The sequence below is a fragment of the Eubalaena glacialis genome, chromosome 14 (genome assembly GCF_028564815.1).
Source record: "Eubalaena glacialis isolate mEubGla1 chromosome 14, mEubGla1.1.hap2.+ XY, whole genome shotgun sequence".
NCBI classification, from domain to species: Eukaryota; Metazoa; Chordata; class Mammalia; order Artiodactyla; family Balaenidae; genus Eubalaena; species Eubalaena glacialis.
Genome location: NC_083729.1, coordinates 15,549,190 through 15,565,627, shown reverse-complemented (window position 1 = coordinate 15,565,627; position 16,438 = coordinate 15,549,190). Strand labels below are relative to the sequence as shown.

Below are 16,438 nucleotides of genomic sequence, written 5' to 3'. Positions count from 1 at the left end.
AATGTTTAAATTATTCTTAGCTAATTCATACAAAAATAGGTAGCAGGCTAGAACTTGGCCCATGGACTGGACCAGAAAGAGGTATAGATACAATACATTTTATGTTTTAAAATATACAGCCACACTCAAAAGGGGGAGAGAGAGAAAAGAAAAAGGTGGGGTTGTTTTGATGGCTGGGGAATTTCTGTAGGATAGGAAATTGAGAGGTGATCCATAGGAGTAAACTGGAAATAAATCTGTGAGGCCTGTAGCAGGCTGCAAGAGGGATAAATAAGCAGAAGGCCTGCACAGTGCCAGGATTGGGGTTGGAGGGTGAGACCCCCAAGTCACTAATAAAGACTTGGTTTGGAGACTTCACCTTATGGTGTGTAGTTGGCAATTGGGATGAGTAAGTGTAAGAGAATCTCTCATATAAGATAGTATCTAAAACAGAAATTACAATGCAAACAAGAAAGAGCAGTCAGAAGGCAGTCATATAACATATAGTAGAATTTACACCCAAGATGTAGAAATAAGAGAACTTTAAAGTTCTGAAAAGAACTTTAAAATGTTTATTTAGAATATTAAGAGATAAAGGACTTAAGTCATCAAAGATCGGAGGTCTTGAAACAACAGAATGATGTGAAAACAGACCATTTCAGAACCTTGTAAAAAAAAAAAAAAAAGACATAGGTGGGTTGCATAATTAACTAGCTATCACCTAGGAGGAAATGAACCAGAAGATAAAACTTATGAACACTGAAATATAGCACATAGTAATCAAGATGTGGGGTGGAGTAGGGAGTAACTAAATCAGTGCAAGGTGTATGTAAAGAAAACTGTAAACTTTTTCTGAAAGCTTAAGTAAATGGGGACACATGCCCTTTGGGGGAAACTCATTACTGTAAAGAGGTCAATTCTCCTTAAGTTAAGTTGTGAATTTAATATATTGATTGGAATCCCAACAGGATTTTTTTTTTTTTTTTTGAACTTGAAAGTTTGCTTTTGATGTTTATCTCAGAAAAGTGAAACCGGAAAATTAATAGAACACTAAAATGAGAGGTGGACGTACTCAACCATATTTCAAAACAATTATTATCCACAGTGATTAAAACGGTGTGGCACTGGCCTAGAAATATACAAGTCGATCAGTAAACAAGAACACTTTGAAATGGGTGTGTGTGTGTGTTTGGGGTGCAGTGGTAGGGTAATTTTAACCTTGACATTGCAAACTAATTATAAAAGAATATCTTTGGAGAATAAGTTGGAGATAATTGGGTCATATTCCTGATGGATTGAAAATTTTAATGAGGAAAAATAAAGGTATAAAAGATTTGATATGTTTTTTCTCTTTGATAGCCAAAGAACTATAGATTAAAACCAAAAAATTTTAATGCTTTATTTTACTTCTGACATTGACAGCTTTTAAAAAGTTTGATAATATCCTATTTCAGTGGGAGTGTAAGTGGTATTCTCATGTACTTATGGTAGTAATGTAAATTGGTATAACTTTCCTGGAGGGTAATCTGGAAATGTGGATCAAGAATTTATATATATTTGTCCATTTATGTGAATGTTCATGAGGATATGATGATATTGTATTATACTTAAAGAATAATAGCAGCATTATTTATAGCAAAAACTTGTGAATCATCTAAATATATATCTGTAGTAGACTGGTTAAATCATGTTCCTTCTATGTAGAGGGATACAAAACTATGAAGCTATAAAAAAATGAACTAGGGAATTCCCTGGCTGTCTAGTGGTTAGGACTCGTGGTTTCACTGCCAAGGGCTAGGGTTCCATCCCTGGTTGGGGAACTAAGATCGACAAGCCACGCAGCACCCCTGCCTCCCTCCCACCCCCCATCCCCCCAAAATGAATTAGATAGGTATCTGTTGACATAGAAAGGGATCTGTGGTTAATTGGCAAGTGAAAAAAGCATATTAAAGTACCGTTATACCCTGTAATATAAAATGTATGAGTGTGTGTCTATATAAATATAAAAATTTAGAAGGGTATACATTTATACATATGTGCATATGTAAACGCAGATTCAAAAACATGTATATATACATGCAAACATATACATATTTATATGTACACAAGCATATGGTTTGATGTCTAATGTGTTGCAAATATTTCTAAGTGAATCGTGAGCTTAAAATAAGTTTTCTTCATTTTTTTGGCAGAAGGTTAAATATATATCCGTTAGGTCACACTAATTCCTTGTTTTTAAAATATTTGAAACCTTCCTGCTTTTTATCTGCTTTGTAATATAAATATGGAGAGAGCTATGTTAAAATCATGTCTAAAATTGAAAAAAAAAGTTTTAGAAGGCTATAAACCACCTATCAGTAAAGGTTACATGAGGACTTTGGCTTTCCACGTTATATACTTCAATAGTATTTCATTTTTTAAAAGCAATCTTTTTTAATCATAAAAACATAGAATATAAAATTAGGCCCTGACTTTTCGATTTGTAGTCATAGAAGTAGAACATGGATATCAATACATCTTTATTCTTGTCATAAAGATAATCACGGTAGAGGGACCAGAAGGAAATCTTGAAACCTTCGACCTAGGGCATAGCTAAGAATGCAACTTTGAGCAAATGATTTTTTAAATAGTGCAAGGATTTTGTTGAACCCTCTGTTTAATTCTTATTTCTTTTATTAAAAGCAGATTTTTCAAATGGCCATGCTATGTCTGGGCATGAAATCAGTATTGTAGCTTGTGGCCAGTATTTCTTAAAATTAAGTAATTTAGAAATCAATGAAGAGAAAAATTAAATAGAAAACAGTGCATTGGAACCTCATAAGGATAAATATTTTTTTGAGATTTTTGTTTGTGGCGTGTGTGTGTATATGGACACTAGGGAAATATATTTTACATTGTGGGTCACAGTCAAAAAATGTGAAAGCCACTATAATATAGTTAGAAGTAAGTTTCTGAATCTTGATTTTAAGACCTAGATTTTAAGATAAATGTACCTTTTGAATACTTTTTTAAAAATCGTTTTATGTCCACCTGCTTTATGCCCATATCTCCCCACCATCATCTTTTAACTTGAACCTTTTTGAGCTCCTTTAACTTTAAACACATTCTCTTTAATTATTTCCCTACCTTGTACTTGTCACGGTTTCCAGAAGAGGAAACTCTCGCGGTATATTTTCAAAGTAATTTTTTAGTACCTTATGATAAAAGGTCTACATACTGATTCCTGCTCAATACCAGCAGTTTTCTTCTTTCTTTAATAAGTACTGCAAATGAATATTTTAAAATCTTTCTTAGCCTTAACCAAATCTATATTGGCATATATTAGACTCAGAAGTGGGTTTACGCTCCTGTTTAAAATTCTTCATTGTTTTACTTTCAGGATAAAGTCCAAACTACTTAGCATGACCCAGGAAACTCTTCATGAGTCTTCATTCAGATTATAGCTCCAGTTTTATCTTATACACTACAACCCCACTCCATCCTACCAAAAGCTTCTTGGATACCCCTACTTTCTGTGCTCATATAGCACTTACACTATATTCTAATTGCCAACTTACTTGTTTGTTTTTCTCACTAGATGGAGTGATTTGTGAGGGCAGATCCTATCTGTCTCAGTGTTGAATCCCTAGCTCACAGTATGGCTTAATAAAGATTGAATGAAAAACCACTATTGAACAATAGCAATTCTAGCTCTAAACATTTATTGTGTGTATATGCTAGTACTATACAGTCATATATATTTAATTCTAACAAAAATCACTGGTGATAAACCAGTTTCATAAACAAAGAACCCCAGGGTCAGGTTGTATTACATGCCCAAGGTCACTTAGTTAATAAGAATTAGAATCATTATACACCCTCTCCTCCCCCACCAACCCTAATTTCAGAAGAAATGTTTTTTTTTTTTAACCTGATGAAGAAAATCATACATATTTTTTTATTTATTATTTCTCCCCCTTTAAAATACAGCTGGTGTATTCTCAGCAGGCCTTGCTCCAGCTGCATTTGTGCCAAATCCATATATTATTAGTGCTGCTCCTCCAGGGACTGATCCGTATACTGCAGCAGGATTGGCTGCAGCAGCAACATTAGCAGGTAACTTACTGTTCATACTTGTTGCTTGTTATGGATTTAGTTTTAATTTTGGGATAAGCTTTATTTTTGTCTATTTGGGCAATTTGAAGTTTCTAGGAAAAACCTGAAACATTTATCCAGGATGAACTGAGGTTTCCAGAGTTAGTTTATTTTTCGACTGGAATGCTACAGGAGAAAACCTAGGTCTGATAACTCGTTTCCTCCTGTACATAGTTGTTTTACATTTTAGTTTTATAGTCTCAGAAATCTTACATTAGCAGCCACAAATCTTTATTCTTGTGACTGATCCCATTACCCACAGAGACAGTGCAAATAAAGTTACTTCTCAGAAAATAAACTGGGGGTAGCTGCTATAAATACCCAGGTCAGGGATAGTATAAGGTAAAGAGGTTCAGTGATCTTAAGAGAATGAGTATCTAAAAAGTAAAGTTAAATTAGCAATGTTAAAATGTGCAGGCAAGCTGAGGGACAAAAAGGTGGGATTGAGGTGGAAAGAACTTATTAACTGTCAAAGCCTGATAACCACCACTCAAAATCTGAAGTAAAAACCAAAAGTACACAATGTCACATGTCAGTTTTATGGCAGTAAAGCTGGAAAAAAATTTTTTTTAAAACCAAACTGTATTTATGTCTTATTTAAGTGAGGGAGAGTTGTATACCATTTAGGCACAGTCTTGCTGAGCAGAGTGATTTGCTTATCTTCTATAGGGTTTTGGGGGAAGGTTGTTTTATGTTGAGTTAGTTACAGAGACAGGAATGAATTTGTCTTAAGCATGATTTATGTTGGTTACCAAGGCAGGAAGAGGGAGATGTCAGCCATAGAAGTGTGTTCCTTGGGTTGAGTCTGCTGATTGGCTAACTTTTCATAACTTTAAGCTGTCACTGATAAGTTCACTGAATTATCACTGATCAATTAATTTTAAATCCGCTTCTGGTAGTTTTTTATTATTGTGACTGCAGAACAGTTAGTCTTTTCATAGGCGTTTTTTTAATACTCAAGACTTTAAGACGTGAAAAAAATGTTAATTTCAGATTCTTGTTTGATATCTTAGCAGACTGAAACTAACCTGTCACATTCAGTAGTTTTTGGTGTAGATCTGCATGTGATTCCATAAAGATGTGAGCTTTCCTGGTACTATTTAACGGGATGTTAGTATGTAAAGTGCTAGTATATCATACATACATAGAATCATTAATCTATGGAATTGAAAGAAGCAACTTTAAGAGGTCATTAGTTTTGAGATAAGGATTCCTGGCATTCTGAACTTATTTAGGCTTTCTAAGATCAGCACTGTTCAGTAGAAATAGAACGTGAGCCACATAATGTAACTTAGATTTTTCTAGTAACCACATTATAAAAGTAAACCACAGATGAAATTAATTTCAGTATGTTTGATTTAGCCCAGTGTATCATGTAATCAATATTTTAAAAATTATTAATAGATACTTTATTTTATTTATTTATTTTTAATGCTAAGTCTTCAAAATCATGTGTGTATTACATACTTACAGCACATCTTAATTCAGGCTCTCCAGCTTTTAATTGTTTAGCCACAGATGACTTCCGGCTACTTTTGGACAGAGAGGTTCTAGATGGATGTCTGATTCTTTTGTTTTGTTTTGACGGTGTATCCTTTCTTCATAAATCCTTTTCTATATTTTAAGAGTCTTCATTGTAGATTGTGCTTAAACTATCTTTAGAAATATATTTTACCTTTAAACTGTTTAAAGCTTTTCATTTTAGTGATTCAGTCAGTTACACTGGGCTTTATTTTCTTCCCAAACAAAGTGAAACCAAGAGTTTGACTTTCTAAAGTATACACATTAGATATACTAAAATCATATCAGTGGAACTTAGGGACATGTATCAGTCAGGAAACATGACATCGTAATCATTAGTTTAATGACAGGGCTTATTGTGTGATACTATTTATTGTCCAGAAATCAAATTTTATCTTAAATAAAGTAAAATAGAGCAAGAATTCATTTTATTTTTCCTGGTTTGCTTTTTTATGTCTATGCCCATGATTATATTTCATAGTTCTTTCTTGTCTTAACTTACTAGTTCCATCTTCCTAACCATAAAGACACTGATGTTTCATTTGTTTTTATGTGATTTTCAATTGTTTTGTGAGAATTGTAACTAACTCTGTTTCAGATATGAAGAATATTTTAAAATTCACAGTTTACAATTAAAATACAGTTGTAGCAAGCTTAGTACCAACGTGTTCCCTAGTTTTGTGTTATAGATTACAAATTAAAAGCCAAAAATGTTTTCAATTTTAAAAATTCCTTTTTAAAGAAAATGCTGAATTGAGTATAGGAAATCTTACAGTTTTATGGTGTTTAATGTTCCTATTTGCCAGTATCAAATGCATAAACTAGCATTCAATAGGTGTTGAATAGATGGTTCAGTGTCCTGTCAATTTATTGGTCTTCTTGAGTTTAGTTCACATCTTTTCATTAAGACGACTGCTGTCACCTCTGAATACTTTCTTTTTTAATAATCCATACCTCAGTGAGACTTTCTCTAGTAAAATTGGGAAAAAGAGAAAGGGGAAGACAGTTGTATGTGGGTAGAGGATTGTAAGGACATCTGCTCTGAGTCTTATGCACTGTCCCTTTTATATGATCTAATGGTAACTGACCTTATTTATCTATAAAATGTAGTGACTTTTTTTATTTTTTTTGGGGGGGTGGGATGTGGGGTTTAGGTCCGGCAGTGGTTCCACCTCAGTATTATGGTGTTCCGTGGGGGGTGTATCCAGCCAATTTATTTCAGCAGCAGGCTGCAGCTGCGGCAAACAACACAGCAAATCAGCAAGCAGCATCACAAGCTCAGCCTGGACAGCAACAGGTATAGGCCTGCCTTCATTAAATACTACCTGAAGAGTCTTGGAAATTTCATGAGCTCCCTGCATTCAAGATCTGTGTTTTTTTCTTTTTATCTTCCCCAATATGTAGCACAGTACTTATCATATAGTTGGTATACAAATATTGATTATGTGTTTTTTTTTCTCCAGTAGTCATATATATGAACTTAAAGATTTGGTTGTATTCCACTTCAACATTTCTATTATTGAAACTGTCTTGAAATCTCTAGCAATTTTTAATTTTCTTTTCATCACTTCTTAAAGTGTGCTCATAATGTTTCTATCAAAGTAATTGTCATTTCATTTTCTTCTGGGTATTTAAGTTTTAAATATTAACTTAATATATTTCTGACCAGAAAAAGGAGATTACTGGGTACTTTGTTTTTAAGCGAGGAAAGATGAAATATTTTCACTAAAGGTTAGATTTAATTTCTTAAAACAGAAAATGTTTAAGATTTTTTTTTTTTTATTTTCGGCCACTTTTCTGGAACTATTTTTATAAATAAATGTAAAAGAAAAATTCTGATAAAAATTCCAGAATTCTGGTTGTCAAATTTATCATATTTGTACCAAAGAAGCAACTTAATGATAAGTATAGTGTTTGTTACTTGGCAGTTGAATTTTCTTTTAAACTATATTGATGTTCTGTTAAAGCTATCCTTTAGCTCAGTCCTGGTAGATTATACCACACAACCATTTAACAAATTCTTTTTAAATCTGTGTCTTCTTTGGGCAGATAAAAATATCACATTGCCTAAACATTACATATACCTGTGCGTGATGCTTACTTACACGGATGGACTTAAGATGAATCCCCCTTGTCCTGAATTGTTTAAGTATTTACCTTTGTGAAATTAATGTGTATCATGCTTGTGTATATTCACTGCAACAACTATGTATTACGAAGCAGTAAAGTTTGACCAGCCGTAAGAGTTTTCACATTTTTTGATGAAATCTTGTGTTCCTTTTTTAACCCTAAGGTTTTACAGTAAAAAGCAGCTTTTTACTCACTTTAATTAAAGCTTCTGAATTCTGAAAACTTGGTTCAATTTGAAGTTTTCACTCTGCACCACAATCTCATACCAGACTAATTGAATAATCATACTTAATTTATAGTTTTCAGTCTTAGAAAATAATAAAATTTAAACTTTTGTCTTCATCTAAGATTTTGCCATTCCCCTCTCACCGCCCAAATATCTCTCTCATTTTAATACTACTTTGGTAGGTTAAAGAGCACAAATACTAGAAATAATTGTTCCTGAAGACCCTCTACCATGTTGCTTAATAGATTATGTTTTTGGTGTTACGTTATTTGTATTTTTTTTATGGTAAACTGACATTTCATTAAATGTAAATATGTTCAAAGAATATCCAAAGGCTATCTGTGATATATACAGAGTTGTCTGAGATAAATTTATCTGTTATTTTATAATTTCGTTTTTAAGGAAATTGTTTGTCCTTTGTAGGTTCTTCGTGCTGGAGCAGGTCAGCGCCCTCTTACTCCCAATCAGGGCCAGCAAGGGCAGCAAGCTGAATCACTTGCAGCAGCAAATCCAACTTTGGCTTTTGGTCAGGGTCTTGCTACCGGCATGCCAGGTATATAGTTGGTTAATTGTGGAAATTTGAATAGATTTAAAATGTTAAATGTAGATTCTCACACTGAGGAGTGAGAAAAATCAAGAAATGTCTTTAAATCTTGCCTACCCTGCAATGCATTATTTACAACTCAGGTGCCAATAGTTGAAATCAGTATTGTTTGTGAGACTTAATGACAGGGATGGCAAATATGTGTTAGATTCTCAAAAACCTTTATTTCTTAAGTCTGTTTATGGCGTAAATCATAGCATCTTTCCAGTGGAGTGTAGCCCAGAATTCGTAATGCAGTGCTTTAAGAAATAAAACCATTAGGTGGCATGTCAGACAAAACCTGTTTGCCATTTCTGCCTTACAAGGATAGTCATTTAATTAGTTAATGTTGAAAAGTGTACAGCTAACATTTTCCACTTAGAACATTGTTCAGGCTTGTTTAGCACATTTATAGTATTTTAACCCGTTGGTTTTTATAACCTAATGGCATCAGTATTTACTAAAGTTTTCTGCCCGTTGCCGCAGTACAACTTTTAGAAAAGGCCAACAAAATACATTTTTTGTGAAGTAAATTTGTGAAACTAAATACAAAATTAGTACTTTAATAATAGTGGAAGAGGGCTTCCCTGGTGGCGCAGTGGTTGAGAATCTGCCTGCCAATGCAGGGGACACGGGTTCGGGCCCTGGTCTGGGAAGATCCCACATGCCGCGGAGCGACTAGGCCCGTGAGCCACAGTTGCTGAGCCTGCGCGTCTGGAGCTTGTGCTCCGCAACAAGAGAGGCCGCGACAGTGAGAGGTCCGCACACCGCGATGAAGAGTGGCCCCCACTTGCCGCAACTAGAGAAAGCCCTCGCACAGAAACGAAGACCCATCACAGCCATAAATAAATAAATAAATAAATAAATTTAAAAAAATAATAATAATAGTGGAAGATGGAAGGAAGGTATTTTTCTTAAGCTAATGAAGCAGCACTTGTTATGTTTGGTTCTTTTGAATTTTATTTTATTTTTATACAGCAGGTTCTTATTAGTTATCTATTAGCACTTGTTATGTTTTTAAAGGCTACATTTGAATGTCCGTAGATAATGCATCACTTCCCATTCTATTCCTTCATTTCTCTTCATTCCTAAAGACTCACTTTCAAGCATGCCATTTTTTCACTTTTAGTATATGAGTAGTTACTCCTTCAGCTGTAGATTACAGCTAACCCTTGAAAACCATGGGTTTGAACTGCGTGGGTCCACTTATATGTGGATCTTTTTCAATAAATATGTACTATAGTACTACACAATCTGTGGTTGGTTCAATCCTGCGGGTGCAAAATAGTGGATATGGAGGGTTAACTGTAAAGTTATTTGCAGATTTTCAGTTGTACAGAGGGTTGGTGCCCCAACCCCTGCAGTGTTTAAGAGTCAACTATACTGATTAATGAAATACGTGTTCCAGTTTTCATTAATTGTACTGTAGATAAATTTTCTATTCAGATCATTTAGGAGATGTGTTTAATGCATTGGACACGATCCTGACTTACATGATTGACGGGTTTTTTTTTACATGCTGCTAAATATTTCTGTGTATTATTTTGAGGATTTCTGTATCAATTACATTCATTCTGTTCTCTCTGAAATTCTAAGGTCTGAGTTAATCACCTTGTTTAGCCTACTGAATGAAAAAAAAGGATGTTAATATTGCTGTCCCTGAAGTACAAATGATAATAGAATGGGGGCATTCTCATTATTTTCCTTTTTTACCCCAGCTGTATACTTGCTTCATGGAAGCTGCTGTCCCAGAGCTGCTGTAGATGAGAGACCCTGGCAAAAGCAGCCCTTAGTGAAATGGACTGTGAAGCAGAAGTTGTAGGCACATGGAGAGACATGGAACAGGGCTAAAAAGAACTGAGCTGAGAGTTTAGGAAAGCCACTGCTAAGACCATTCTGGGTTCCTCTTGGGTTTTAGTTATAAATAGAAAAGGGAGAAGAGTCATGGAGTACAACAGTCCTGTCTTACTAGGTTCTAAGTAGGATTTTGATTTAAGAGAATGCTTCTGACCTGTGTTTATTTGCTTCTCCCTTTAACTTATTGCTTATTGTTTTAGACTTTTGGTGCTGGTCCTATTATCCATTTCTTATAAATGCCTTTGCTCCTCTTCCTCATATTAAGCTCATGTTCTTATTTACTGAAAACATCAAGGTATTTTGCTGTTAATTTTATCAACTTTGGTCTTCTCAAAATTTATTTTTATGTTCACTTCTTTCCATTCTATAAGAAAGCTCTTTATTGCTTTTTTTGTTTTGTTTTGTTCATCAGTGAACTCTATCTTGGTACTCCTAAAAGAAAACCACTTTTTACACGATATTTGTCTAAAAACAATTGACTATCTTCGGAGTGATGAGAAAATTAAAAGCAGGTAAAACTTTTACGGAAAAAAAACATTATTTTACCTAACCTTCTAAGCCACAACATTTAGTCCCTTTACAACTGTAAATGTAAAAATCATTTTCACAAAAAGGGCTTTACTAGAAATAATATTTGTGTGCCTAAGTGACTTGTTGACTCTTCATATGATTCCCTCACTGTAAAACTTTTCTCTGATACCTTCTGTACTTTATTCTGCCCAGGACTATGATGAAATAATTCTCCCTTATTCAAATAGTTACATAGATACAAAGTTTTATGTGTTATATCTTTATATGTTTTAAAGATATAAAGCTAATACAAAAGCTTGCTTAGAAAATTGTTGTTTATTTCTTCAAATCTCATGCAGTCCTTAGCTTTTCCACCTTCTGCCCTTCACTTCTCATCCATCAAATCCCTGTTCCTTGTACTGTATTGATTATAGACTTTGAATCCTTCTGCTTGATTATATATGCCATCATTGTTTTTTAGTCTTGTATTTTCAGTCTTTCTCCCTCTGTCACCTCCTTTTCCATAACCACGATGCTAGTCTGCCTCTTCATCCTAAAAAGCTTTATCTCTCTTGTGCTCCCCTCTTATACTACCTTTCAGAATTTACATTCTACCCCACACTTCTTTTAAGCCCCGCCTCCACGATTCCTTTTCAGTAGCTCTAATGTAACTCAGTGCCAAAGTATGACTTCCTCTCCTCCATCCTTACTTTTCTCAATTCTTTGTTGTATTACACAACTTTGTTGTATGTCCAACTTTCTGCAACTCCTCTCCACTACATTTGTGTGATATTTTACTCTCCTGGCTCTCCCATCTTTCTCATTGCTTTTTGTCAGTCTCCCTTTCCTCTGTATATCACTTAAATGTAAAAGACATTCTGGCTTAGTGACTAGATGCTTTGGAGTCAGATCTGCCATATTGCTTTGCCACTTAATTGTGTGACCTTGGCCATGTTAACTTTCCTCTTTGAACCTTAGTTTCAATATTGGAAAAATAGAGATACTTTATATTTTTTTGGTGGAAGAGTCTTAACTACTTTCATCTTTTCACCTGTCATTCCTATACCAGTAAACCAGTGAGTTTACGTCTGCATCTTGGATTCTTTTCTGAACACTTAACACATTTTTACATTTGTACAAGATACTAGCATGTATATGTTCCTGCCACTCCTTAAACTGAAAATGTCCAAGAATGAACTCACCTCTCCCAAATTTGCTTATCTTTTTGTTTACCCTATTTCAGTATTAACCCCGCTATCCCCTTGAGCTAGAAATTTTTGGCTTCATTCTCAGAGTCGTCTTTAACTCTTGGTTTTCTTCTGTGCTCCACATTCAATGACTTGCCAATTGTTGTTTATTCTCTCACGTTCACTTCTTTTCATCTCTGCTATTCTTGTTCAGCTTCTCCTATATCCTCCCACTAACTCTGTCTGCCTCCAATCTCTTCTGTTTATTTCATCTTTTTATTCTCCTCTCAGTTACCTTTCAAAAATACAGGTTAGTTTATACCATTCTGGTTCTTAACATTTTCATTAATATAGCTCCAAACTATAGATACCTTTTAACCTAATCAGTAGTGTCCTGGTCCTATGCTTTAACACACTAGACCACATACTGTTCCACAAACATCCTTTTATGCCTTTAGCCCTAGCCAATACTTTTAGTTTAGAATACACTTTTATAAATTTTAAGCAAAATTGGGGTATACACTTTTACCTTTTCCTTTTTAAAGCCTTGCTGTATACTTTGTGATTAACTTTCCTTCTCATCGTTTAATATGATCCTTTCCATGAAGCCTTCCCAAATCTTTCCCAGTGCTTGTTCATTAATACTATTCCTCCTGGGACTTCCCTGGCAGTCCAGTGGTTAAGACACAGCGCTCCCAGCGCAGGGGGTGTGGGTTCGATCCCTGGTCAGGGAACTAAGATCCTATAGGCTGCGTGGCACAGCCAAAAAAAAGAAAAATAATAATAATCATTCTTTTTGCCATTCTTGTGGCACATAACTTGCTCCTTTCTTTACTACTTCTGTCTGCCTTGCATTTCATTTAGCTATTTGTGGTTTGTTTTCTTAATTTAATTATTTTACCATGTTTGGAGGTGTAAAGTGTCTTAAAGTGGAAGAGTTATGTATTTCTCCCTAAGGAAAGTTATTTGATCAATGTCATGTCTGAAAATAAGTGGCATCTTAGAATTAAGAATATAGTACATTATCTTTGCTACAAATTGTATAATTCTGGAGTGTGAGGACCATGTCTTTTTTAATCTCTTGTGTCTTTTAGATAAGTAACAAAAAGATAATACAATAGAAATGAGAAACTTTTGAACTGAATGATTATGAAAATGCTACATACTTAGACTTGTGGACTACACTTAAAAACAAAACATAGAAGAGGAGTATATAGGCTTTTTTTTTTTTTAAATTGAAGTATAGTTGATTTACAATGTTGTTTCAGGTGTACAACAGAGTGATTCAGTTATATTTATATATATATGATTTTTCAGGTTCTTTTTCCTTATAGGTTATTATAAAATATTGAGTATAGTTCCCTGTGCTATACAGTAGGTCCTTGTTGGTTATCTGTTTTATATATAGTAGTGTGTATATGTTAATCTGAAACTTCTCTGATTTCCACCCTCCCTTCCCTTTTGGTAACCATAAGTTTGTTTTCTATGTCCGTGGGTCTATTTCTGTTTTGTGCATAAGTTCATTTGTATCATTTTTTTTTTTTTAGATTCCACATATAAGCAATATCATATGATAGTTGTCTTTCTCTGTGTGGCTTACTTCACTTAGTATGATAATCTCTAGGTCCATCCATGTTGCTGCAAATGGCAGGAGTATATAGGCTTCAATGCATACATTAGAAAATAAGTTTCTATCTGGGAACCATAAAATGAAGAGAATAAACCCAAAGAATTGTAGAAGGAAGCCAAATAATAAAGACAGAAACTGATGTGGATGAAATAGACGACAAACATATAGTTAAAGGAGTCAGGTTATCCCAAAATTTACGTCTTTGAAAAGACTAATAAAATTGATAAACCTCTGAGAGGTTCATCAAAAAAAAAAGTAAAGAGAGAAGACATAATAACCAATATCAGAAAAATAAAATAATCATAAGAGGGTATTAGGAACCAATCTCATGTTAAGAAATTGGAAATTGTAGACAAAATGGACAAATAACTAGAAAAATGTAACCAAACACACTCAAGGATATATAGAAAATCTGAAGTTCATTACCATTAAATCAATTGAGTAATCAAAAATATTCCAAGAAAATTCCAGGCCAACACAACTTCAGTGGTGAATGATATCAGGCATTCAAGGAAGAAATAATTCCAACAATTCCAATTTTTAAAATGCCAGAGAACAGAAAAAGAGGGTGTTCTTCCCATGCCATTTTATGGTACTAGCATAATCTTGATATTAAAACCCGTCAAACAGTGCAGAAAAGGAAAATTGTAGGCTCATGAGACTTATGAACATGGATTTAGAAATCCTCAAATATTAGCAAACCAGATGTAGCAATATAAAGCAGGATAATATATCATGAACAAGTTGGTTTTATCCCAAGAATGCAAGATGAGCATTAGTAAATCACAGTGTAATTCGCCACATTAAAAGATAATAATCATAAGAACTTCTCAAAAGATGCAGGAAAAGCATAATAAATTTATATATTGACTTTTTAAAAAAAAAACCTCTTTAACAACTATGAACCAGAAGATAACGTCTTTAATATGCTGGGGAGTCGGGAGGGAATTAAACACCCCACCCCACTTCCCAAGGATGATAGACTTTCCTATTTATAGGAAATACTTGAAAGTGTTCCATCTAAGACTGGGATTAAGACAAGGATTTCTGCTAACAATACTTCTCTTCAACATTATATTAAAGAGCCTAGCCAGTATATAACATGAGAGAAATTCTAGTAAAATGAAAAAGTTCTGTAAATAGAAAAACACAACTGTCATTTGCAGAAAATATGATTGTATTAGCTGAATCTGCAGATAAAGTGTTAGAATTAATGTGTTTTTGTTAAGGTTTTTGGATATAAAAATCAGGTTAAAAATCTTTTTCTGTTAACCAACAGCCTTTCCTTTTTTTTTTTTCTTTCTGACATGCTGCGCTGCTTGCGGGGTCTTAGCTCCCCAACCAGGGACTGAACCCAGGCCCACGGCAATAAAAGCACTGAGTCCTAACCGCTGGACTGCAGGGGAACTCCCAACACCATAATGTTTTGAAATGAAAAATTTGAAGGTTATTATTTACAGTAGTCAGAAGTACCTAGGAATAAGTCTGACAGAAAATGTGCCCAGTTTCTATGGGAAGCAGCTTTGTTTAGACATTAAAGGAGACCTAAATAAACAAACCATTGGGCAACTCAATATTTTAAACTTGCCAGTTCTCCCCATATTAACCTGTAGTTTCAGTGCATTTCGAATCAGAAATCCCAATGGGTTCTTTCTGTGGTTCTTTTTGACAGCTGATACTAAAATTTATTGAAAATGCAAAGAGTCAAGATTAGCCAAAACATTCTTAAAGAACAAAAATAAGTAGCAGGACTTGCTCTGTTCTAACTTACAGAGTAAGATTTACTCTAAAGCTGCAGTTGAATTACTGCATGGACAGACAGACCAGTGGAACAAAGTAGAGACCCCAAAAGTGAGATCCCAAAAGAAATGGCCACCTAATTAATAGCAAAGAAAGCAGCAAAAAGCAGTAGGGAGGAATGAATGACTTGTTTTATAAATAAGATGAAATAAAATTGATGATTTGGGCAACAAATTGAACCGCTGCCTTATCCTGTGTTCAGTACTCAGCTCCATTTGGATTTTAGACCTAAGTGTGGAAAAGTGGAATTTTAAAGCTATTAGAAGATAATATAGGGAAATTTTTTTATGAAAATAAAGGAAATAATAAATTTGAACCCATTACTTCAAAAGTCACCATAAAGAGAATCACAGGTCAGGCTAAGAATGGAAGAAGATATTTGCAATACATTAAAACGGTGAAACACCTGAATCCAGCATACATAAAGAATTATAAATCAATAAGAAGAGGCAGACCAATAGGAAAATGGGTGAAAGAGACTTGAACAGCTGTTTCCCCAGAGGAAATCCCAGTGCCTAATTAGCATATGAAAAGATGCTCAGCCTCCTTATGGGGAAAGAAAATCAAAACCACAACAGAATGCTTCTGCCTATCTTTCAGATTGGCCAGTTTTTAAAAGTCTGACATTATCAAGTATTACTGAAGTCATGGAGCAGTGGGAACTCTAATACCAAGGTGGTAAGCGTGTAAATTTGCACAACCACTTTGAAGGCAGCTTGGCATTATTTGCCAAAGTTTGGAAATACACATGCCCTTTGGCCCAGGGTGTCAACTACTAGATACATACCTTAGATTAGAGAAATATGTACACATAACACACCAGCATACATATACAGAAATGTTTATGGCAGTACTGTCGGCAGTGGCCCCAAACTGGGAAC

At 34.4% G+C, this 16,438-nt stretch overlaps 1 protein-coding gene across 7 annotated transcripts in view; it reads left to right on the top strand.

The window, feature by feature from the left end:
• Positions 1–16,438, top strand: part of PUM2 (pumilio RNA binding family member 2) — a 97,748-nt gene that overhangs the window by 39,096 nt on the left and 42,214 nt on the right. For all 7 annotated transcript variants that reach the window (XM_061210462.1, XM_061210461.1, XM_061210465.1 and 4 more), the window contains 3 exons: positions 3,949–4,074; positions 6,789–6,931; positions 8,414–8,543. In XM_061210462.1, the coding sequence (XP_061066445.1) occupies positions 3,949–4,074; positions 6,789–6,931; positions 8,414–8,543 (399 nt within the window). The remainder of the gene's footprint in view (positions 1–3,948; positions 4,075–6,788; positions 6,932–8,413; positions 8,544–16,438) is intronic.